We start from the raw sequence: 24,235 nt of genomic DNA on the forward strand, positions 1-24,235 counted from the left end.
AGCATGTTATCTCTTCAGAGTATCTATGAAGAAATATAAAAATAATTTGTGAAAGGATGCAGTGTCTTCTAGAAAGATGTGAAACCCAGCTATTACTACTCAGTTGTGGGGAATTCAATAGAGTGAATTCAGATTTTTAAATACCAGCAAACATCCAGAAATTGTTTGGTAACATGCAGCTAGCAGATTAAATGACAGCTCTATAAAAGCAAACAATGAATGGTCTTAGTCTTTTTCTTACAAAATACCCAGAAATAAAGAAGAAGTTTAAAAATTCTGCAATTTGCAAAAAAAAAAAAAAAAAAAAGCCATTGTGAAAATATTATTAGAGTTATTTTTGCTGTACTAACACTAAACAAGTTTACTTAAAAAAATGGTGTGGTTTTTCTAGAAACAGAAAAGTAATGAATTAGGAGCAACACTATATGCCGGAGTACATCAGTCATCTGAGATATGCTGCTGATTCAGAGCACTAGTAACTGTGGGAAAATAACAAAACTAAGGCTGATAGGGAATACTTAAAAGAATTTTCAAACAATAACAACAGGATAGTGAAGTGCTGCATGACAAAAAACTTAACTACTCACAAAGATACAACAAAAAGAAGTATTCAAACAAACCTGTATGTTGTGGATGGAAAATGAAGAGAAAGAGCAGCTGAACAGCAGCTTGGACCAGTGGACATTATGTGTTAAGAGGAAAAATTGACCCCTATTCAAACTTACACGGTTTTGGCACAGCATGATCATGTACTTATTATTCAACTTCATTAAATTTCTTGGATTTCTTATTGTATTTTTTGATATTTCAACGAGAGAGTTCTGCAATCCATTTTTATCACAATGCAGTCATTACAAGCTGAATTTCAACTTGTTTTACATAGAACAAGTACTGAGTTGTCTCTGGAGAACTCTATTGCAATTTATCTCTGCAGTTTACTTGCATCTTATTTTATCTCTCACCTCTGATACTAATCAGTCATGGCTGCAGGTCAAATCTTTTTGAATTGGAAGCAATCACAATAACGAATCCAGAAGTAAACCAGCCTATAATGAAATTCACTGCCTAGGGCTAAACATAGAGCTAACATGTGTTTAACAAATCAAAGCTTGTATTTATCACTTGCCACTGTTTGTGTCTTTGCCTGTTGGAGGGGAAAAAAACAATTAAGAAGCTGTGCAGTAAAGAAAGATTTATGAACAGCCAATTTCTTTTCAGATTTGTTGGTCTGATACTTTGGCAAAATTCAGGCTGCATATCATGCCATTACAGAGTAGCAAAAGATTTAACAGAAACCACTGATGGGTGAATCAGTTCAGAATGCAAACATCATCACTGCAAGTCTCAGCTGAAAAATTTACATAAGGCCGAGAGAAGTGCAACTGATGTCACTTATGTTTGCAGTTAGATTTTCTAAATTCCCACTGAATTATATGGTAAAGAACTGAAATCCTGAAAATGAGTACTGTTTCTCACCCTATTGGCTAGTGAAGCTGAAAGGCTCCTGTACAATTCCAGAAAGCAAAAATTCAGGGTTTCCACTGGGTGGGAGGTGATGGTCCCTCCTAGGGGCTTCTGCAGGGTCCCACCATGTGCAATGCAATGCACAGTACCAGGCTCCCCAAGAGCATCCACCTGTATAACCATGCAGCCTCACAAGCCTAGAAAGGTGATTATCCTTTCCTATAATGATAGAAACACAACCATAGAATCAACTAGGTTGGAAAAGATCTCTGAGATTGAATCCAACCCTGGTCAACTAGACCATAGCACTGAGTACCACATTCAGTCTTTTCCTTAAACACCTCCAGGGACAGTGACTCCACCACCTCCTTGGGCAGTCCATTCCAATGTTTAATCACCCTTGCTGTGAAGAAATTCTTCTTAATGTCCAACATAAACCTTTGCTGGCACAGCTTAAAACTTGTCCTGTCGCTGGTTACCTGGGAAAAGAGCCTGCCCCCCCCACCCCCGGCTACTCCCTCCTTCCATCAAGTTGCAGAGAGTGATAAAGTCCCCCCAAGCCTCCTCTTCTCCAGGCTAAACACCCCAGCTCCCTCAGCTGCTCCTCATAGGACTCAACATTCCACACCCTTTTGCCCCAAACTCCCCATAACCCCAGATATGCAGAAAACTTTTCATGTCAATTTTTTACAACCAAGAGACCCGACTCTGCTCACTGTTATGATTTACTGACTACGGTCAAGTTTTTCATGATTTATATTGCCTCAGTGTAAGATTAGCCTCAGTGGAGAGCTTAAAAATGATGAAACTAAACTCCTGTTTAAACAACCAAAAGTAATTCTAAATAGATTACAAATTCCTTCCTTTAAATTCCTGAGTGATAGGATTCTGAAAGGAATGGCATTATGTGTCAATATCATCCCATCTACCAGTGAAAACTAGTTGAAAGTTCATGCAGTATTTCACAGTACATCACGTAGCAGTGGTTTTGTTTTTACTTAAAAAGGAAGGTTTGTTATAATGAAATCAAACAGGAAGCTGAGTTACACAAACAGCTGAATGGCTTGGATTGATCTCTCTCTATTTGCACAAATTGAAGTGGCATCTTTCGTTACAAGGCACACCCAGACCTTGATACCACATTTGGCGTGAGATACTTCCCGTTCTTTACTCTAATACTATGATATCACAGTCATGCTGGGATATTGAATTTCTGTGAATACAAGGATAAAAAGTGCCCCCATTTCCAAGTCACTACTGATTATTGCTTTGCCATCATCATTAACTTTTTTTCCAAAAATGCAAAAATAAGAATGAAATGAGACCAGAGTTAAAACTCTACTGCAACATTAAACTACCATGTAGTGTAACATACTTCTCTATATTTAAGCACCTTTCACTTGCAAGCACAAGACATTGAATCAAGACTGTACTTTGAATTGAGGCACTTTAAAGTATTTTCAATAATAAAGTCTGGCACAAAGAAAACTGTACTCTGAAGCAAAGATCAAACATCCAAGCCACTGTTCTTTTTGGCTTGGGTATTTTAACAGGATCATGCTTCTTAGCATTAAAGTTGGATCACTTCTTTAAAACTGCAGTTAAGTCTGAACTTCTAATGAAGTCATCATTATTTTTAATTTCTTGTTTAGGATGATGAACCTGTAAATATCATCTGTGTGATGACAACCACAGAGCAACATTTTGGGAATAATGTCTCCAATGCCCACAATGCCCCTACCAAAACCTGTCCACAGTGGGCAAGGTGGGCAGCAGCTTTCCTCCCCATCAAGCAGTAACTTGACATGTTTAATTATCTGCTTGTCCTTCATCAGTGCAAAACCCAATGACTTCACACATTTCTCCAAATCTAGCACCACTACATTCACCAAACCCCATTTTATGACTGGTTTACCAGAAAGGAAGAGAAAAAATTATCAACATTTAAAAAAACCCCAACAAATTGCAAGCAAAACATTAAAAAATGGGTCACTGACTAATGGGACTCCAGCTTGAAACATACCAAGCCCTAATTTCCACTAATTTTGAAAATATAAAAGATTAAAGAATCTAAAATCAAAGGCTGTACTGAAATGGACTATTCACTGCCCCACACTGTGGCTGCAGACAACACTGAAGACTACACTTCCAGACCTCACAGAATCCTGGCAAATTTCTCTACTTTTCACAAAGTTTCAGCATTGCAATGTAGGGTGCAAGGCATAAACTGAACATATCCATAAGTCACATTGTTCTCCCATGAGAGAATGTCCGTGGCCAGAGACTCTTTGTGTATTTTCTCACTTGTTCAAAACGTCTGTGCTAAGCAAAAAAAAATACGTCATCGTTTGGTCAATGCAGAGATACTATTAGCTTTCCTTTTGCAAACGTATTTCCTTTGCATCTCAGAAAATCTGTCACATTTACCTTTGAAGCAAAGTTACATTGGTCAATTCCCTATGAAGCACTCTTCATTAATAATTTCAAACATCCTCACTTTCTATCTCATCTATGAGAATACCACTACTTGGCCTCTGGAGATTATATTATTTCGATTCCTTCAGTACTGTATTGTGACTAGAATAATTAACTTCTGGCTTAATTGTTACTAATGACTGGACTCTCTGCCCAGGCACTGTGTACAGCAGAAACATTGGAGGGAATCCTCAGCATTTTTACTGGTCTTGCCCCAGTGCTCTGGCAGAGTGCAGGGAAATGTCTGTGCAGTGTAAAGCCAGCCCCTGTGACTCTATAGAACTATAGCACATGCATGCACTTGCTGTGCTTGCGGTTTGGCCATACTGCTCAGTCTTTCTTTGACCCAGTGAGAAGGCTTTTGATGTGAAAAAGAGGCTTTTGTCTCTGTATTAATTACAGAGTATAGTCTTTGCATGATTTTTGTGGAAATTTCCTTCTCTATTCTTCCTTTGCCAATCTGTTATTAAGAACAGGCAGCACGTGCTATTAGACAGCCAGATAACAAGATATGAGAGAACAGACGGCTCGATTAATACAAAAACACGCAAAGTGATATCAACCATTTTGTCCTTTTGTGTTCTGTCCCCTCTTGACTGAACTAGACCCTCACCTATGAAGGCCTCAAGACAAATAAGCAGCTTGTCCTTCCTTTTGTGCTTAAGCATACAGACTTATTCCTTAAGCAAACACCAAGACTGCTTCATAACTGGGTCACGGACCAGTGCAGAAACCTGTCACGTTCCCTTTCCCACTGGCCTTTGTATTTCAGGTCCAAGCACCACCAAGCTGGCAGACTAGTGCTGTCTGTAATGTAACTCACAGAGAACTAAAAATCAGTCTCTAACATAGCAGAAAAATTTTTCACTATGAAAAATAACAGTCTTTGCATTGTTTGGACTACCTAGTGGGCAGCTTTTTAGTGTGAATAGCAGCTTATGTAGTATCACCCAACACTGTAAAGCTCACATATTTTTATACATGCTTTCTTCTTCCAAAGAGATATTTCCTATTTCACTTGGTTTTCACAGTAGGTATAGGAATACTACCTGCTTAAAAGTGTACTTCATACACTACAGCTGAATACAGACTAAGCACCAGGTGAAAGCATCTGCATCTCTGAATGCAAGCCGTGCTTTTAAAAGCACCCAAAGAAGTTATTATTCCTCATCAGGTTTACTTCTTAATAGTTACTCATTGAAGTGTGATTTATATGATCATCTATCTGCATATTTTCATGCTTATCTAGGAAACTCCTTACTTCTCTGCATTTGCATGCTAATTCATTTAAATATAGATGTCTGAATAGTTCAGATCAATGTTGCATTTATCTCCTCTTCAAATTTTATTCTCCTATCATTTCACATTTTTGAAGACACTCTAAATTACTGAGTAAGGGTTCTGAATTATGTTTGCTAAGGGTGTAATTCTGCCAGTTTTACTCTAATTGTTTTACCTCAGACACAAGGTCTTAGATTTCAAGGAGACCAGTTGCAAGGTAAAATACAATATGCAGTGAGAGTAAAGATGATGGATTTGGGCCTTGACTGCTTTCCTCAAGAGGATTTGCTGCAATGAAGATATTTCTGTTTGACAGGTTTATTATTTAACATGCAATAATTTAAGATAGCAATGCAAACTTCCCCTGCAGTTCCACACTACAGATTCAAAACCAATATGGACTGAAATGCATGAGGAGGGAAGAATGGATTTCTCAATCTGCTCTGTTTAAATACTATTCACCTTTTAGCATGGAAAGCACATTATACCTGTTTAAAATAGGACAACCATTGAATTAACAGAACAAGTTCCCTATAAATACCTATCTTACCTTTACATTGAAAAGGTAAAACATTGAAAATTAAACATTAAACATTGAAAATTGTTTTACTGAACTCTGTAAAATTTAAACACATAAATTGCAGTTAATTATTCCGATAAATATTTATAGATTTAGGAGACAAAAGGTATCCCATTAAATAAATAAACAGTAATGTTAATTAATAGCATGACATTATAAACAACTAATTTTCAGTATTAATCTAGAAATTAATTTACTATCATATACCTTTTGGCTCTGGTTACAGATATCACATTATCAACCTACTTCATCTTAAACTGTGAAAGTTATTCTACAGTCTAGTAATAAAGTCTGCATTCATAGATTTGCAAAGATAGAATACTTTTCTCTTATCATGGGTTTTATAATCATCCTGATAAGTAATGATTTCCTGGTATATCCAAAGTTAAACCAGGTAAAATTCAAAAAATGTCAAAATGTTTTACTTTAAGTTTTGAAACTCTTGCTGAACATGGCAAAAGTAAGATAACAGCAAATAAAAATTTAAAAAATTGCACTCCATAGATTGTAGAAGTATTGCAGATATTCCCGTGCTGCTGACTGAATCTTTGTGTGTGTGAACAAACCAGTCGTCTTTCATTCTGCCCAACAGGAGAGATTTCATTACTGTCTTTGACTTCTGAGGTTGGAAGGCAAAGGAAAGCTGAAGCTCTTGAAGGTAGATTTGATTTCATTAAAAGGGTATTTTGAGATTAGTAATGACACTTTTAACAGAAAGTGTATTTTAAAAATCATTTTACTTTTGCCTCAGTAATACAGAGACTTAAGGGCTTTTTCATATTTCCAGAGTGAAAGTGTATGGAAGAAAGTTTTTCTATTATGTTCCTGCCTTTCAACGAATTGTTAAATGATCTCATCAATATATAAAGCAAGTTACTTGCTGGCAACATGTAGCTTATAAGCAGTACACAAAATATCTCTGCTACTTTAATATATTTCTTACCTCCTTTTTTACAGGATGTCAAGAGACTTGACAACTGATGGTCTGCAACTGTCTGGGATTGGCTAATTGATTGTGAATCATTCGTTTCAAATGAATGTTTTCGAATAAATGGAGAAGCAGAAATCTCATCCAAATTATTCTGGAATAAAGAATGCTGGTTTAGGCACATAAGAAATGTATTGATTCCACTTGCTTATGATAACTTACAGCTGTGATCTCATAGAGAGCAACTTGTTATTTCCCAAGACTCTCTGAAACATCTAATGCTAGATTTAAGTTACACAAGATTCTTGTGGCTTTCAGCAACACCGACTTAGCACCCGTGTCACAAACATTTGTTTACTTTTTTCCATTTAACTTATTTATCCCCTTTCCTCATGCAGTTAAATCATAGCATGCACTGTATGCTGATTTCCTCTCATAGTTAATTTGTATCTTTAGAAAAAGCTATAGGAAGGTATTAATCTGCTTAACATTTCTAAGTACATCATCCAAGGGATTTTGTTTTTTTAATCTTACATATGCTCAGCAGAGTTACTGGCAAAAACTGTACATTTTCTCCATTTCATCCTTTCAACATCAAATGGTAAGCAGCAAAAATTGGATCAGACTTCAAAGACTATGCTGTGCTCCAAGTCACAGAGCGACTCCTCCATTTCACATATTGAATTCGAGCAGGATATCAAAGTGCTACCAAAGAACCTCAGGTCCTTACTAAAAAAGAGTCTCTAACATCTGTAGAAAGTGAAGTGCACAGACAAATCACCTCAGGGAGCAGCTAGCATTTATTCTCAGCAGCAAATTTCCAGCCTTTTGATTCTCTTATTCACTGTACCTCCCTGTCTCTCTACAGAACTAAAGTTCTTAGCAAGCAGGCTTTTGTCTCAAAGACTTCAAAACATCACTAACGGTTTCATGTTCAGATGGCTATGCCAAGCAGACATGAACACATTGCAGAACTGTGGACTCAGGAATTTGAAGTTATAATGGGATGTTGTTTTAGAATATAAACATAGTAGTACCTTTTTAGTTTGTTTCTCAAGAAAATCAGGCACCACGGGAGAAGACTGGTTACTGGTTTGCTGCCTAAAAGCAAAGAAAAAGAAAAAAATTAGATTAAGTATTGTAATTTCTTTGCTCTTATAAAAGGCTTACTGGCACACACACTTTTTGTCTTGATTTTCCCTTTTCTCCCTCCCCCTATTTCTAAATATGCACATACAACCAATTCAGAAAAAAAAAACCCAGACCAGTCCCATTTCCCCTTGTAAGAAAGTGCATACTGTTAAACACAGCAACAGGTTATGAGCAATGAATTTGTCATTAAAAATTTGTGTGTCTGTACAGATGTGTAAAATGAGTTTACAAGAATTCAATGAAGTTTAAGTAATGTATTAATTTGCTCAGATTTTACATTAAATATTTTTTCCTGGGCTGTGAAAAGCTATTTTCACAGAATTCAAACTTAGACACACAAAATTTGATGGATGAGCAAGAAGTGAAACACATGTGCTCTCCTAAAGCCATGTGGGTTAAAGACAGAGCAAGAAGTAAGATGTCTTAGATTCTTTAGCTATATCTGTTACTATTTTACCATCACATTATGTCGCCATCAAAATATTAAAGGGCAACTCCTACTTCATTAATGCTGATTAAAGTAACATAAAAACCTTCTGCAGACTATGATCCTCGTTGTCAGGCCTTTGAAGTCAATGGATTTCTTCAACAGTAAAGTCCACCCAGACAGAACTTGTTTCAGAATCTTCAGTTATGCAGTACCAAAAAAATTGCTACCAATTTCATTCAGTGGATTAAAAAAATTGAGGCTCATAGAAATTATTTGGTATGCTCATGGTCCTCAAACTGGGATTCAAACAAAGACTTTTTCATTGTCAAAACAGAATGAAGTTCATAAACATGGTAAACATTCATCTTTCTGTAATGTTTCAATTTCATGAGGGAACTTCGGACTTGCATGTCAGATAAGGGGAATTTAAGTCCCCCTTTATTCTTTGACACAAAGAAAGAGAAGAAAAACATTTTCCCTAAAATGTAAATTGAATTTAAACTTATGATTTCCTTGGAGGAAAGGATTCATTTTAGAAATGAATTGTCATTTAGTACTGGCACACTTCTTAAAGTAGAAAGTAAAACATATGTCTAGTACTTTATTTTACACTGTATTTGTGCATATACTATATTATCTGTAAAGTTCTTTATTACTATTTATCTTGTATTATTTAGATATATTATTTAGATAATAATTTATTATTAATAATTATTATTATATATTATTTAGATAATAATTTATTTAGTGTCACTGGTTAGATAACCTGCCACTTTTCCCCAAAATTTCCTCAAGCATTTTTTGAGATGGTGCACCCCCCTTTTCCCCAGTATTTCTGAAAATAAATCAAATACAAGGTAAAAATTATTAATAATCCTCAAATATCACTGTGGTGGATGTCAAAATCAACATTTGCTGTCAGATCAGTATGTTGCAAATGGCCTACAATGCCAAAACCAGACTGAATCATCATATAAATTTAAATATTCAGATTTTGGAGTGGTTTGGATCTGGATCTAAATAAGTAGCATGAAAATAATCTTTGTCTTCTACTAAAAAAAAATACACAACCTTGCACAGCTAGGACCTTATATAATTGTTTAAAGCATAAAGGCAAAAATCAACTACTTCCTTTCTGTACAGCTTAAGCTAGCAAAAATCAGCCTCTGCAATTTGGAAGCCCCTAAACCCCAACTCTCTGTCAGGATCCCAGTGATGCATTGTTTCTGATTAAAACAATCCTAAATTGGGTTGTATTAGCTGCAAGGGAGCCCAACCTTGCACAGAATTACTGTTGCTACCAGAAGTATGCACTTGAGTACCAGTTGTTACTCATGAGCCTCTCATTACATTTTTCTTCCCTTGTCCTGACAAGATGGGGAATGGCAGAACAGCTTGGTGGACACCTGGCAGCCAGCCAAGGTCAGCCCACCACAGCGTCAAACTGGCAGGGAATACTTCTGAAAATGTGGTATCAGCTGCAGATCTGGGTTCATGGACCTGGTTTCAGTCAGGCAACTCAACAATTTGCTGCTGACTGTTCAGCTACTGAGCTGTAATACGCCTCAGTCTTCACATACAGGCTGTCCATAAATCACTCCACTAGCAAGAAGCATTGGAAAAAGAAAGAAACATTGATTCTTAAGGTCTGTCTACACATCTGTATAGTGTATAGACTCACTATCCTTAGCATTAAAAGCAGTTGAACCATGGCAACATAAATCTAGTAATGGAGATTAACTTATGCTGGAGAAAAAATACCTAGTTTTGGAGTTACTCTGGCCATTACCAGTATAAGTAATGGCCCTTTTACTTTCATTATTTAAATGCCTTGGAAAATGTTAGAAACACTACTGGGTATTCTACTAGAAACAATACAGTTCATTTTGCAAAAGCAGTATTTTATGGAATAGAAAAAATTCAATCCTTCCAGCGTGAGTAGATGAAAAATTCCAAAGGGGTGGGAACAAGCAAAAAACCAGATGACACTGGAAAATTGTGCTCAAATTCTCATCTACACCTTTAAAAATCCTGAGTAACTAAACTTAGGAACAGTAAAGTAATTAGAAGCTCACATGACATCAGAATCAGGCCCATGGATTCTACTGCATGCCACAAGGATTGCAGACGTCCTATTTTCAGCACAAGCAATAATCTCAATGTTTGCCATGATTAAAAATAGGAAAGTGAAGCTATTGAAGGAAATCAGAATGTCTTTATACCAGCTTTTCTTGTGGAAAGAAATGAAAATTCATATTCAAAAGATGCCTTATACAAGAAATTGCAATGTGATCGTGACAAAAACTGAAATCACCCAAGGAGAAAGTATGGGAAAGGTGTAAGGGCATAAATTACCAGGACCCAATGGCATTCTTCTGAAGATCCTGAACAAAATAGATTTAACATGTAGAGATGTGACCCTTTCAATCAGCTTTCCATGAAGAATAGAAACACATCAACATAGTGATTATCTTTATTTTAGTTTTCATCAAAAGAATTCTTGGAAAGTTTTGTTGTTGACTGACAGAGTGAACCTCACTTTAGTGAGATGAAGGCTGCAGATCAAGTCAAAGAAACCACAGCAAAGACAGAGGAGCTTTTATACAAAACAGGAGAATTCACATGTAACCAGTTTCTAAATGAATTTGTGCTCATGTGACTGAAATCATGTTTAATCTCTCAGTGATACATAGAACACTGTCATTATGTGCTAATCCACCAGTGCCCATGCAGGTAAATCCACATTGTGTGCTATTTCAATGGGCCTCCAGCTCTAGCAAACCATTGAGAAATGAACCTCACTCATTTTTCAGGCACAGCAACAATGCCACTGCAAGTAAAGCAGACGTGGAGAATTCCTCCAGATCCATTTCTATACTTACTTCCCATACTGATGCAGCAACAGCTGGTGGCACTACGATGCTATAAAAGCTGGCTTGCAATGCCAAACCCACTGGCTCAGAAATGTTACAGTTCAAGAACTCACTATGTGTTTACAAATCATAAAAAAAATTTGACCAATCATTTAAGTCACGCCCATTTTCAGAGAAAAATCAGCTACACCTATTTTTTTTCACATATATTTGCTTAATCTCATTTTAAAAACCTGTAGTGGTGGAACTGTCAAAACTCTTCAAGGTAATCTACACAGGGTTTAACTCAACTTACCATTAGTAAGCTTTTCTTATGTCTAACCTAACATTCTTGTGCTGCAATGCAAGCCCACTATTTCTCTCTTGATTCTCAACAGAGAACCATCAGTTTGTTTTCACATCAGCCTTTCATGACAGGAGAAATGATACCATATGACCCTTAGTTTTTCATCTTCCTTAGACACCTTCCTTTACCATGGTTTACAGAGACATGTGATCAGTTTTGATGCCAAAGGACTTGTTAATTTTCTTCAAGGGCGGTCTCTAATATACTACCTTAACCAAGTCTTGGCAGTGATGACAAAATGTTATGATGCACATGTGAGTTGATGTATTCTCACTGCTAGCAAACCTCCCAATGTAAACTTTGGAGCACTATTGACTTTCATATTGCAGTTCATTACATTTCATGTAACTGCTTCTAATTTCAATCCTACCCTCTCAAGCCCTTGGACTACCACTGACTTAGTACTGATACAAATATAGTAATCAGATTCTGCTTTATCAGTCAAGCCAATAGAAAGCAGAAATAGACCCATTTCCAGAACTTGACTTTCACACGCATAGTTCCTGTAGAAAAGAAAAATGCTGATAATTATTCTTCATCTATATTTTTTTAAACATCTAAGTTGGTGTGCCTGTGTAGCTTTGTACTGACTATTATACAATCTTGGTTCTGTAAGGCTCACGTGAATGTCATTACTAAAAATAATGGTTTTGAGAACCTAAGCTGATCAAAGCCTGGACATGACAGAAAATAGGTAAAAAGAGAAAGATACAAGAGAAAAAAATCACAATGAACTCAGTTCAAGAGTGTGAACTGGTGTTGATGTCTGGTATCTTCTACTCTTAACACACAGAGCTCCAAAGGAAACCAAGGAGTAAGGGATACAAGACCCAACTGATAACAAAGTCACTATGTGGAAACGATGCCTTCTTCTACACAACACAGCATGATGGCACTGATTGTGTACATGTAACTAACTTATATTGTGATGTTTAGCAGTCATTGAGCCATAGTACAGTGAGATAAAAAAAAATTAACAATGCAGTAAGTGTTTTCCAGGGGAAGTACCAAATCAGTATTACTTAAAACAATTCTCATTTGGGAAGGAAACAGAAAGGATGATGATGGTGGAACACGCAGGTTGCAGATACTTTGATGGGGTTCTATAGGGATTTAAAGATATTTAAGAATGACAGCTCTGTCTGAACAAGAAGATGAACAAGGTAGCATAGATTAAGGTCTTTAGCCACTGAACTGTAGATTATCCTGCCAAGCAAGAAAATTTATGAAAAATATATTCACTAGAGATATGTCAATCTAACAAGTTCAAATCACATGATGTTTTAGAAAATTACTTCTCACTTCTCCATAAATTATTCCTAATTAGCTCAAAAGATCCCTAACACTAACCTGAAATTTTAGCTACGCCATTGCAAAATGCAGCGTTTTTGATTTCTGCAATGATCAATTGCAAAATGGAGGCAGACATTAAGTAAGGTTGGTGTCTGTGCTCTCCTTGTGAAACAGGAGACCCCATCGCACTCCTCCCTTTTCTGCTGCCTATTCAGCTCTATACAGAATGGTAAATCAGCTATTCAGCTGCTGTAAAAATGGCTCAGAAAGGCTTCTACTTTCCTCATTTGAACCATGTTTTACTCATGTCTTGATCATGTTTGACTTTAAAATAACTGCCCCTTTCAAGCTTTGATCGTGATTCAGTTCCTTGATGCCACGCAGGCCTGCTGCTTCCTCTCTGTGGCTGATGATGTCAAGAAAAGGCTTGGCAAGTGTTTCATACATGCATGGTTTTTGGGGAATAATTAAAACTTAGTGTCAGCTTCCCAGGTGCACAATTATTCCCAGGATCCTGTTTTAGCAGGAGTCACAGACACTTCCACAGATTTGTGGAACTGAATGGGAAAACATTTTTTCAATGAGACAAAGCCACTTCCCTGCTAACATTTACATTATCTATTTCTACTCCAATCAGAGATATTTGTCAACTCTCCATGCATCCTTAGTTACCTGTGACATCAGCTTTGCATTTAACTTGATAACCAAGTCAAGCATATAAATGCATGAAACATTTTAACACGTAACACTAAATGAACAAATGTGTGCATTTAATTAGGAAGCCATGTCATTTATTAGCTTCAGTTTGCTTATGTCCTGCATCCACTGACTGAAGAGCATGAACTAGGTGTAGAGATTCAATTTCTTCTCCTGAATTAATTTTTTAAAGTACTCATTTCTTCCAAACACTTTGAAATTCATCACTTAGTAAAACTGAGTGCTTTACATATAACACTATAACTCAGCTTTTACACAGATCTTTAAAAGATCAGCAGGTTGCTGCTCTTTTAATCTCTCTTTAATTAAGAACTGCCAGCAGTAATGGCACTTTCCCAACTCCAGGCAAAAGATATTTATCTATCTGACTGTAAACTGCAACCAGAACTGGGTGCAAGACTCTGAATTGCCAGTGTATTTTACATGGACATCTTCAGGTCAAATATCTAAATGCATTTAGACACTGACTTCAACGTCACTTTGGTGGCTAAATGTCTTTAAAGGCTGTATATATGTGCTGTGTATATATTGAAGCTAACAAAACTCAATTCTATGAGCATACATGGAAAAAGAAATAACTGTTAACTTCTCTAGAATGGCTTCAGCAGGAGAGATCTCCTAACTCTTAGTCACTGAAACTGATGGAAGGGAATAGTCCTGCAAATGCAGCCACCTGCCCTAGAACAATGCTGGTGAGTCAAACGTAACAGATCCCTTTTGCCTCTTATACTTGAGGAAGTGTCACAGGAAGATTTGTCTGGAGTGAATCCATCACTTGAAGTGGTAAAATACCTCTTCTCTTCAAGAAAGAGAGCACCACCATGGTTTACAGCATTCCTAGGCTTTCTGTCAGTGACAGAAAGTGTCCATCTGCTCTTAACAGCTCTTTTCCCTGTCTCATTGCTGGTCTGCATGGAGCTTTTTGGGCACAGAAGGGTAACTTTCTTCTCTTGGACATTTAATAACATGCACTGCAGTGAAAGCTGAAAGGCTGAGCTCTTGCAATTCTGTCTGCAATCTGCAGCATTCTAGGTACTTACAAGAAGTGCACAAAACCAGGAGAGCAATCCAGAGCAAACCACACATCTCCACTAATTGGGAGATCACTGAGATGATTAAGCTGGAGGGAGAACTTGCTAACCTACAGGTGCTCATCCTCAGAATATGGCAGATTTATAAGAGCTGGCTGAATCATGATGACAAATCTGTTCCTTTCAGATCTTATTGCATGGGAAATCACTTTTATTAAAGAATAGGTAGTAAAGGATTCAACTTACCAGTCTTCTTCACAACCAAAATCAGAAGTAGAGCAGCTGCTTGTAAGCTGAGGATCTGCTACACACTCAGTGCTGGTTTTCAATCTTGCGTAGTTTTTACGAACAATATATCCCCTAAAAGCTAAAAAACATAGTTTTGAATCAGGAAGATTCTGCAGAAACTGAAACTGGCTTTGCAGCACAGACCTGAATGTCCCCAGCTTTTACTGAATTTGTGTACAGGAACACTTAGCAGCCCACAGGAGTGACTCCAATGTTTGCAATGTTACCAACACCCAGACATTCTACGGGGCCTTACACTCTCACTGTTGACCACTTGGCACAGTCCAGGCAAGGAAAACAGGCTTCAAAAAGAGAATGTGTCTAATTTAAACATGAATCCAACTCAGAATGTATTAAAATAAAATCACTCCCAAAACAACTTTTTTAATCACAACTTCCCTTTGATTTAGTCATAATTTTACAGAATCAGAAGCTTTACTTTCTTTTATTGTGGGACAATGGGGTGCAGAGCCAGGGACAGATATATTCAGTTAGTCTTCTCCTATTTTTTAAATTAACTGTAACCATGATAAAACATTTTAAATGCCTCTCTCTCATAAAATCAGGGAAAAAAAATTATAGACATTAAAATTTATACCATTCCTAAAAAAAGAAAAAAAAATCATAGTGGAATGAATTGGTAAATAAAATGACAATTAATAACATTTAGAGGATAGCAACATCCTTTATTTCTATAGACTGTCTCTGGGTTCGGGTACCTGAATACCATAATTATTTCTATAGTTTTATCTTGCATTCTTTACACCTGTGAGCAGTAATAAAGCTCCAGCACAAACCAAAGATAGTGATGCATACTGCACTTAGGACAAAGGACTAAAAAGGCTGCAATATACACTTAAACTCACAAAATTTAAGATTTGATTTTGTAGGGTTTATTTCAAGCATTATTTTAAGTAGAAATACCTAAGGGGAGAAAGGACTTAATAATGAAAAAGTAACTACAGTATCAGTGCCATTGTTTCAGTGTACAACAAGCAGTTGCTGAATAAGGCTGAGGGCTGTGAGAGAAAGGAGCTGTGTCCAGCTTAGTCCAGCAGGACTGCAGTTTTAACAGTGAGACAGTATCTAAACGAATAGTGGAACTAAGCTGAGGAGATAGGATTTTTAAAAAAATGTTTCCTGTCCAGGAAAAGCTTTTATGCACACTAAATGCACACAAACCAGAGTAATTCTGAAGATTAAATACCCAAAGGAGAAGAGCAGCCCTCCCATTGGGGTCCAGGGTTACATATTAAAGGCACTGATAGGCACAGAAATAAGGTCTAAGGCAACCTCATGTAGGATCAGGATCAACACTGTAGATTACTGAAGGAAATCAGAAGGTAGGACAAATACTGAATAAACTGAGGAACGGAGAAATTGATCAGAAGATTAACAAGATTTCTCTGTATCTCACACTTCTGACTTTTTCATAAAAGCACTGAGGTTTCTGGGATAAGGAGCGACAAAAGTTGCCTTTTAATGAGAGGTTATGAAAATAAACAACCATTCACTTTACAGAAGTCATGACAGAAGTTCGACCTGCTGAGGTGTTGAACCAAATACAGAGCTCAGGTATCCTGAGGCTTGAGGAACTTTCCACCCTGGATACTCCCAACTAGGAAAGTCTGCTATCTGACAGAGATGAGGCAAGCTCTCACTTGTCCCATGTGATCAGGCTTCCAATCCTTAACTATCCCCTACTGACCAGCCAAGGATCCCACTCTGCTATCAGCAGCAGAGACAGCTGGCCAGCAGTCACCTCTCTGCAGCTGAAACATGCTGAGTGTCAATCACTCGATTGAACTACTATAAGGAAGCACTGAAACAAATGAACTGATAAGATAAACTTCAGTTTTATCCTTTGTAGTTTCTCACCTTTTAGTACTTCTTTGCATGTGTGTCTATAAAATCAGCCCTGATACTTGCTGTGATTTTATATTTAAATATTGTTTTTCTTTTTATCAGAGATTCTTACTAATGCCAGTATAACCATTTTGGTCTTTGCCCCATCCACTGTGTAAAAATTGCTATATCTGACTTAATAAACACAGTTTTTGCCCTATCTTCTGTTTTCATAGGTATTTTCAAAATCAACTCCTCTTCCCACAAGATGGTTTCTAACTTTCTTCCAAATTACCTTGAATTTGAAAGGTAAATAGCTGTATTTTTCCTATTTTTGACTCCTGGAACAACTGAAGTACAGGGTAAACAAACTTCTTTGGGACTCTCAAAAGCTTCATCAAGCACTAGAAGGGCTGCATCTTTTCAACATTTATTAACAGGCTCTATAATGCTTCAAAAGAAATACATATGCAGAGAATTCTACTGGGGGAGTCTAAGAGGCTGGGAAGCCGCTCCATCACAGCAATTTGCATTACTGACTGGTGCTGGTTTTGACACTAAGCACTTGGCTCAAAGAGTGTGAAATTAGCAGACTCATGTTGCTACTGCTCCATGAACAATCACTGCATCATTGAAGAAGAATGATTACCAGCTGTCACCTCATTTTCACCTTATTCAGTCTATATTCCAAACTTTCCAAACAGCAACAGTAGCTTTAGCCCTGATCTTTACATAGCCAAAGATGACAGGATCTGACAAGCAACATAGGAACTGAACTTAATTTTAACACTTCTATTAGTAACTTGGTGTTAAATGCTTTATGTGCCACAAATTAGGACATGAATTTTTACTTCTTGTACTGATCATTTTTCACACAAAAAGAGTTTTCTGTCAGTTTCAGCACCTAGCAAACCAAGAATCTATTTACCTCAGGGAGTCTGAAATGTAGCATTTTGCAGTTACAAACTTTTAAGGTCTAAATACCAAGGCAATATACACTACATACAATAATGCACAATTCCAGATAGAAAAAGTCCAGGCATTTGCCTTCTGGGTCCCACAGGAAATATAGAATTACAGAGCAAATTGTGAAGCACAGTGTAAAAAGATCAAAGCTAAACAATCACAGGTCTATGAGAGAACTATAAAGAAAGGAGAAAGGAGATGAAGTAGTTTTAAAACAGTAGAAGGATTAATTCTCAGTCATTAAAAAATCATGTGAAACAGACTTTTTCTACACATACACATTTTTACTCTCTAACATCACCTAAAATAGCATATAACAGCAACTCAGAAGTGAAAGCTCATGCTTCCTAAAGAGAAGGTAGTTGATTTCCCACTTTCTTAATTTGTCTAGTTAAAAGAGCATTCAGCAACTAACAGCATCTGAGAGAAATTAGAGCCCATGAATCTCCATGCCAAATTAATTCTAATAAGCAGTAGATGGCATAGAGTCACATCCTTTATTGGGTGCCATGAATAGTTCCCCTCTTTCACTTCTCTAGATGGATACTGGTTGATGCATGTTTAACAGCAGAAAAAAACTCCTAAGTTCTCTAGCAGAAGTATTATGAGAAGGAAGTTATGAATTCTCATGTCCAAGCAGTAACTATCATTAACAGTGACTATTAGCAAGACTCACTAAGGCTGTCATCAGGTCTGGTGTCACTGATGCACATCAACACTTGGACATGGAATCCACAGAATCACAGAATGTGCTGAGTTGGAAGGGACCAACAAGGATCATCAAGTTCAACTCCTGGCTCAGCACAGGACCATCCTCAAAGGTCCTATCATGTGCCTGAGAGCACTGTCCAAATGCTTCTTGAGCTTTGTCAGGCTTGGTGCTGTGACCACCATGTATCACAGTCTCTGATCTTGAGACTTGGTCAAATAAAAAAGTGAAGATGACTATGAAATTCTGGCAATATCAGCAAGGAAAAGGAAGAGATTTTATTGTACATTGTCCCTTCATGATTTTAGCATGAAATCCAGTAAGAATAGTCTCAATTTTTTCTCCTCAAAATCAGAAGAAAAATCAGACATTTGGAGATTGACAGAGCTTAGCTCAGAGATGGGGATGGAATATAAACCCCCATAGTTTAAAACTGTAATGCCTTCTCACTTTTCTAAAATGCTCCCTGCATACGAGCATTAGAGACATACTAAACATGAAGAATTACTGGATGCTGTAAGCTAGTACAGGACACAACAAGATAGGAGAGTAAAGTTAACCACAGCTGTGCAGTCTGTACAAACTAGTCTGGTTTACCCTGACTGGGAAATTAGGATAATATGATAAATCAGTTCAGCTGCCATTAGGAAAGACATGTCTTCAATGTTTTTTACACTGACAATGTAGTTAGAAGAAGGAAAACTACTGATAAAAAAAATAGGAAAATGGATCTGCTACTTAGCAGTCATTTTCAAGAAAAATTTAAAGAAAATTTTTTGATATATTTATCAAATGCTTAGAAGTTTTTGGAAGATTTTACTCGTGTAATTCTTACACCTATACAATGGTATTAGCTGAGTGCATGTACACACATATACATAGTAATACAAATAGATGAATAAATATTGGAATAAATATGCAAAAAATACTTCCTTGTCTTCTACTGAAACTAACATTATATTTTTGCTGCTGAAAGTCCCAAAGACAATGCTTTTATTAAAATATTACATTTATTATAAATGTAAACCAGTAAATTGCAGCTGTTCTCTGTCCCTCTTTTTTATTAAAAGGGAATAAATTTTGCCAGAAGTACAGTTAGAGATATGTAAGTTACAGAAAGAAAAGCAGAAGTTACAGAAAGAAAGCAATTTACAAGGGGTCCTTCCTCCTGAACATCCATCACTTCTTATTTAAGGAAAAGAGCCCAAATCTAGAGTTCTTGATAAAGAATTTTCTAATACAGTATGACATATGGTGAGTGTGTGAGCACGTGTTGGAGGAGGAGATGGTGGCTCAGTGGATTAATCATTTGCCTTTCACCTCTGGAAGCATAGTTAAACTCAGTCTTGACCAGAGCTGCACAGTATATTCCAGATGGCTAAAGTGGACCTAATTAAAATGAATTCAGTGATGTCACCTCAGATCTAAATGAATTGCATGCACCACTCATTTGGCATTTTGGCAATGTCAGTTCACAAATAAAATAACCAGATTAAAATCCTCCCTTAATTCTTTTGGGACAAGTCACACTGCATGGAAATAAATGCTATCATAACTAGAAAACATACTTTCATAATTGTATTATCTGTTGCTTTAAATTCTAGTTAATTCTAAATTCTAATTATTCTAAAATAAACATTTTACGAGACTTGCATGTGAGGTAAATAAATGAAGCAATATTTCAGTGAGATGATTCGGTGGATATACACTGATTTAAACCAGCTGTGAATCTGGAAAATAATTTTAAAAAATCTTTGACAATATATTTTTCCCTCATGTAGAATTGAATTGAATTGCCCTCTCATGTGAATTGAAACACTGTAAATTCCAATTACAAAGAAATACTCAGAAATGCAAAGTATTGTCAACTCAAACACTTAACACAAAATCATCCTTTACAATTTGTTTCCGAGTTAAAAAGTAGCATTTTCTAACCCACACAGTTTGAGAAATTGTGACTGAAGTAGGAGGAAAGGTCTTGTTTATCCTGTGTACCATTTTAGCCATGAGTCTAATAACATCTCTATATTCTGAGAACCTGAGATGTAGATATGCTGAAGTAGGGTAGCTTTTTCTTCCCCATTTAATTTAAATTCAGTAATATTTTGTTTCCTAGTGAGGGTTTCCCCCCATCTGAAATAATGACTTTTTTTCTTGTAATATAATACACTCAGGAATTTTATCCTCATGTATATTGTGAGCGTTGTTTTTTTTCTAAGTTTGTTTTTTCTTCCAACATTTCTTCAATGGATAGTGAACTGCTGGGCCCACAGAGATCTCCAGACCACCAGCTCATGTATTTGAAAGGCATCTGTTTATTTTTAAAATGCAAATGCAGCCTACCTCAAAGACTGACTCGCAAGAAATGAACAATCTGAACAAGTCAAGAGGTTTCCAATCAGGAGCTGTGTTCCTCCTTTTTATCAAGCTATGATCACTTGCTGTCAAAACCACTTAAACAATATCCTGGAACCTGAATGAAGTCCCCCCACAATTAAAATGAGCAGGATAATCCTGCAAGAATTATTCAGGCAAATCATTTTTCACACAGTTTAAAGTAATGATAAGGTCATTTACAAAAGAAATCAGCGCCTTTGAAATGCTGACTTGTAGACAGAGGACTGCCTGGAGGAGGGCCATAGATAACAGTGAAGACTGGCCTCCTAACACTACCCTTGCAGTCTTTGGAACTGATTCTGATGAGGAGAAGGCCCAATAAGGTTAATACCCCTACTTTGATCTCTGTCAAAGCGTACCAGCAAGAATTAATTTACATTTCAGATGAAAAAGGTTGACAGCATGAAAAGGCATCTTGTTTCTGGTATGTGAATGTGCTGTAATAGATCGGGAATTCTGAAAGGAAGTTCTGAGGAAGCTAAAGGGATAAGCTGAGCGGCTGCTTTTATTGGGAAAGAGATGAAAGGAAAACAAATTTCAATATGCGCTGTTCTGTAGAAACATGTAAGCCAAATGCTTCCTAAATTCCAAGGCCTGCTTGAGCGGGGCAGGGGGGAGGGAAAGGAGAGGGAAGTACATATAGTTTAATTATATGGTTTTGCTAATGTGGATGACGAATGCAAACAATTTATCTCACTGCCTGAAATGGCTCTTTAAAAAAAATACAGAGATGACTGTACACCATTTTACTAGAAAGCTGGCTTGAGCTACCCCCACACTGTAAGATGTGCAGAGAAAGGAGAGATTTAGAGTACCTTTTGTCTCCATGTCACTAGGCACTTGGACTGTGCAACGTTATGTAAACAACACAAAAACTGTCACTGTATTGTAAAACCTGGAAAATGGCCATGATTAGCAAGCATAAGCTTTGATTTGAAACACAGAATAATTAGCATATTGAGAAGAGAAAACCTGCACAAGAAATATTTTCAAGTAAGAAGTCCTAAATATAGGTTTCCAAAGGCAGACAGAAAAGTGTTGAGGATTACTATCATTATTGCTATTATTGTTATTGCTATTATTATTCCCATTCTACTACCAAAGACAGGAGGAGCAACCAGCCTAATTAATACAAAGGTTCACTGTGTCACTCTTAACCCTGTAGTCCCTAATGTTTATTCACCTAGGCTGATCACTGAAACAGTCAAGTGCCAGGTTACAAAGGAAAACACTGTGTGTGTTGGAGGGAAGAGTACTAATAACATTCCTCCAGCATTAGGTCCAAAGGGCTCAACAGTGTCCCCACTGCCTCTGCTCTGCCATGTTTAACACAGTATTTAAAAGATGGAAGGAAGCAACAGAGCTCTGAATGTCTCCCATGTGTGCTAACAGCAGAATACATCAGTATCTTTCTCTAAAGACCTAAAAATCTGTCTGGATAAAACTCTAAGGTTGAATGTCCCCTGCAGCCTCCAAGTGATAATGCTACACACAAGCTTCCCACTGCACCTGAGGTAGCTCTCATCTTAAGGAGCTGGTAATAGTGAGACTGCCATGGGTTAACAGTTTCACTTTCCTTTCTTCAACAACAGGCTGTTGTTATCAAAGTTCAGGTATGCATATACTTGTAAAGGTAGCAAATACTCCAGGAAATAGTGGCAGGGGGTACTTTAAGATCTTTTCTCCGCGCTATCATGAAAACAACTGAAAAGGACAACATAAAGGAGAGGAAGAATGAGAGAGAGTACATGTGCAATCCTTTGGTGCTTGTTGCTAACGCAAGGAAAATTTTCTTCCATTCAATAGAATATACTGCATTTAACCCTAGAGCTTCATGATTTTACATAGCAGCACATATGCAAAGCTACAAATTATTATTTGATCCTAATGATATTCTGTTCCTTTTGGTAAGAATGGCATTCTCTTTTCTCCTGAAAGTCACAGCAATGCTTAATTTCAGAGTAGCCAACTAGACAACACAAAAATCAATGAATTTACTGAGAATGGTTTGAGAACAAGTAAAAAAAAATATTACAACAAATATTTTTCATATAAATTTCAGCCCGTAAGATACAGAACAAGAAGAGACAAAGCTTAAGGAATTGTAGCACAGGAAAGTGGTAAAAGTGATATCTTGGTTTATGTGTAAACCCATTAGTTGCAATGGTTTTTTATCAGTCCCAATCTTAGACCCTGGAGTTGGACAGAGAAGGTGTACTGCACTGCATCATATGGAGGCTGCTTCATATTGGCAGCATCTGAAAACACCATTGAGTTCACAGCATTCACAGCACTGGTTCTTAGATTTCTGTGCCATATGGTACTCTGCTCTCTACTAGAGACCTACACAGCCCTATGGGCCTGTTCCTCCAATAATCTCTTTAAAGTTTATTCAAATTCATATTGATATGGCTGCATAGGAGTCTGGCAGATTGTCAAAAGATTGGTCAAAGCTGGCAAACCCAGCAAGCAGTCATAACAAAAACCTGGCAACCTCCCAAGATCAGTGCTCCAAACAAAGACAGAAATGCATGTCTAGTGTCTTCCATCCACATTTTTGGCCAAGAATTAACTTAACAGCTTTTAATTACTATATTTTGCTTTCAGAAACGTACTTATAAAAGGTCTAAAGTGTGTGATACCTATCACTGATATCATTTGACACTGAAGCAAAGATAATCAGAAGTAATGTTTTTGATAGCTTTTGTTTGGACTTAACTTTTTGTTTTGGCTATAAACACTGACACAAAAAATCACCCACAGAAAAATAGGTGTTGGCAATTGAAATACTGTTTTAATTACCTGCCTGAATATGTATAGCAGCATCAGTTCTTCTGTTCCTTATTTCCTTGTACTTCCTGCGAGCTTCATATCCTCTCCAGGCTAAAAATACAAAACCATGTGCTGGAAATTACATTTACTTAAGGAATTGCTACAGAGTCTACAGGGTCAGAGATGTGCTGAAACTTTCATTTCTCCTGCCATAACTACTTCAGCCCCCACCCCCAATAGCTCTTCCCCACCCACCCACATGTTGAACTCTGGGTTCATGACTGCAGTACTCACTTCCTCACAACTTCAAACACCTCCTCTCTCATTCAAATTTTAATTGCCACCATGTGCTCACTGATATCCTAACTCAAAAAAAAAAAGGGTGTGTCATCATTCTTGCTCACACAGTTCCCTAAATCAATACAAGGAAACCTGCTAAATTACTGATAATCAGCCTCTCAGGCCCATCTTTTGATGAATGCCTGCAGTTCTGGTACAGGGCAGGGACATGTGCTACTGCATTTCAATTATAAGCTCCATGTTATTATAGACATACCTAACAATATTTTTATTTTGTGCGCAGGCATCACGTTCAAAATATTAAAATATTTAAATAAAGACACTCCTAAATGTTAAGATGACACTTTAGTAGAAGTAAATCAGTAACATCGGCATCAATGAGCTAGAG

At 37.0% G+C, this 24,235-nt stretch overlaps 1 protein-coding gene across 1 annotated transcript in view; it reads right to left on the minus strand.

Moving 5' to 3' along the window:
• Nucleotides 1–24,235, minus strand: part of MYO3B (myosin IIIB) — a 186,983-nt gene that overhangs the window by 35,434 nt on the left and 127,314 nt on the right. The window contains exons 30-33 of the mRNA XM_071434937.1: nucleotides 23,578–23,658; nucleotides 14,817–14,937; nucleotides 7,766–7,829; nucleotides 6,744–6,882 (exon numbers count right to left, since the gene is read on the minus strand). Of these exons, the coding sequence (XP_071291038.1) occupies nucleotides 6,744–6,882; nucleotides 7,766–7,829; nucleotides 14,817–14,937; nucleotides 23,578–23,658 (405 nt within the window). The remainder of the gene's footprint in view (nucleotides 1–6,743; nucleotides 6,883–7,765; nucleotides 7,830–14,816; nucleotides 14,938–23,577; nucleotides 23,659–24,235) is intronic.

The sequence above is a fragment of the Agelaius tricolor genome, unplaced genomic scaffold, assembly GCF_023055355.1.
Source record: "Agelaius tricolor isolate 1412-34295 unplaced genomic scaffold, bAgeTri1.0.p SCAF_10, whole genome shotgun sequence".
NCBI classification, from domain to species: Eukaryota; Metazoa; Chordata; class Aves; order Passeriformes; family Icteridae; genus Agelaius; species Agelaius tricolor.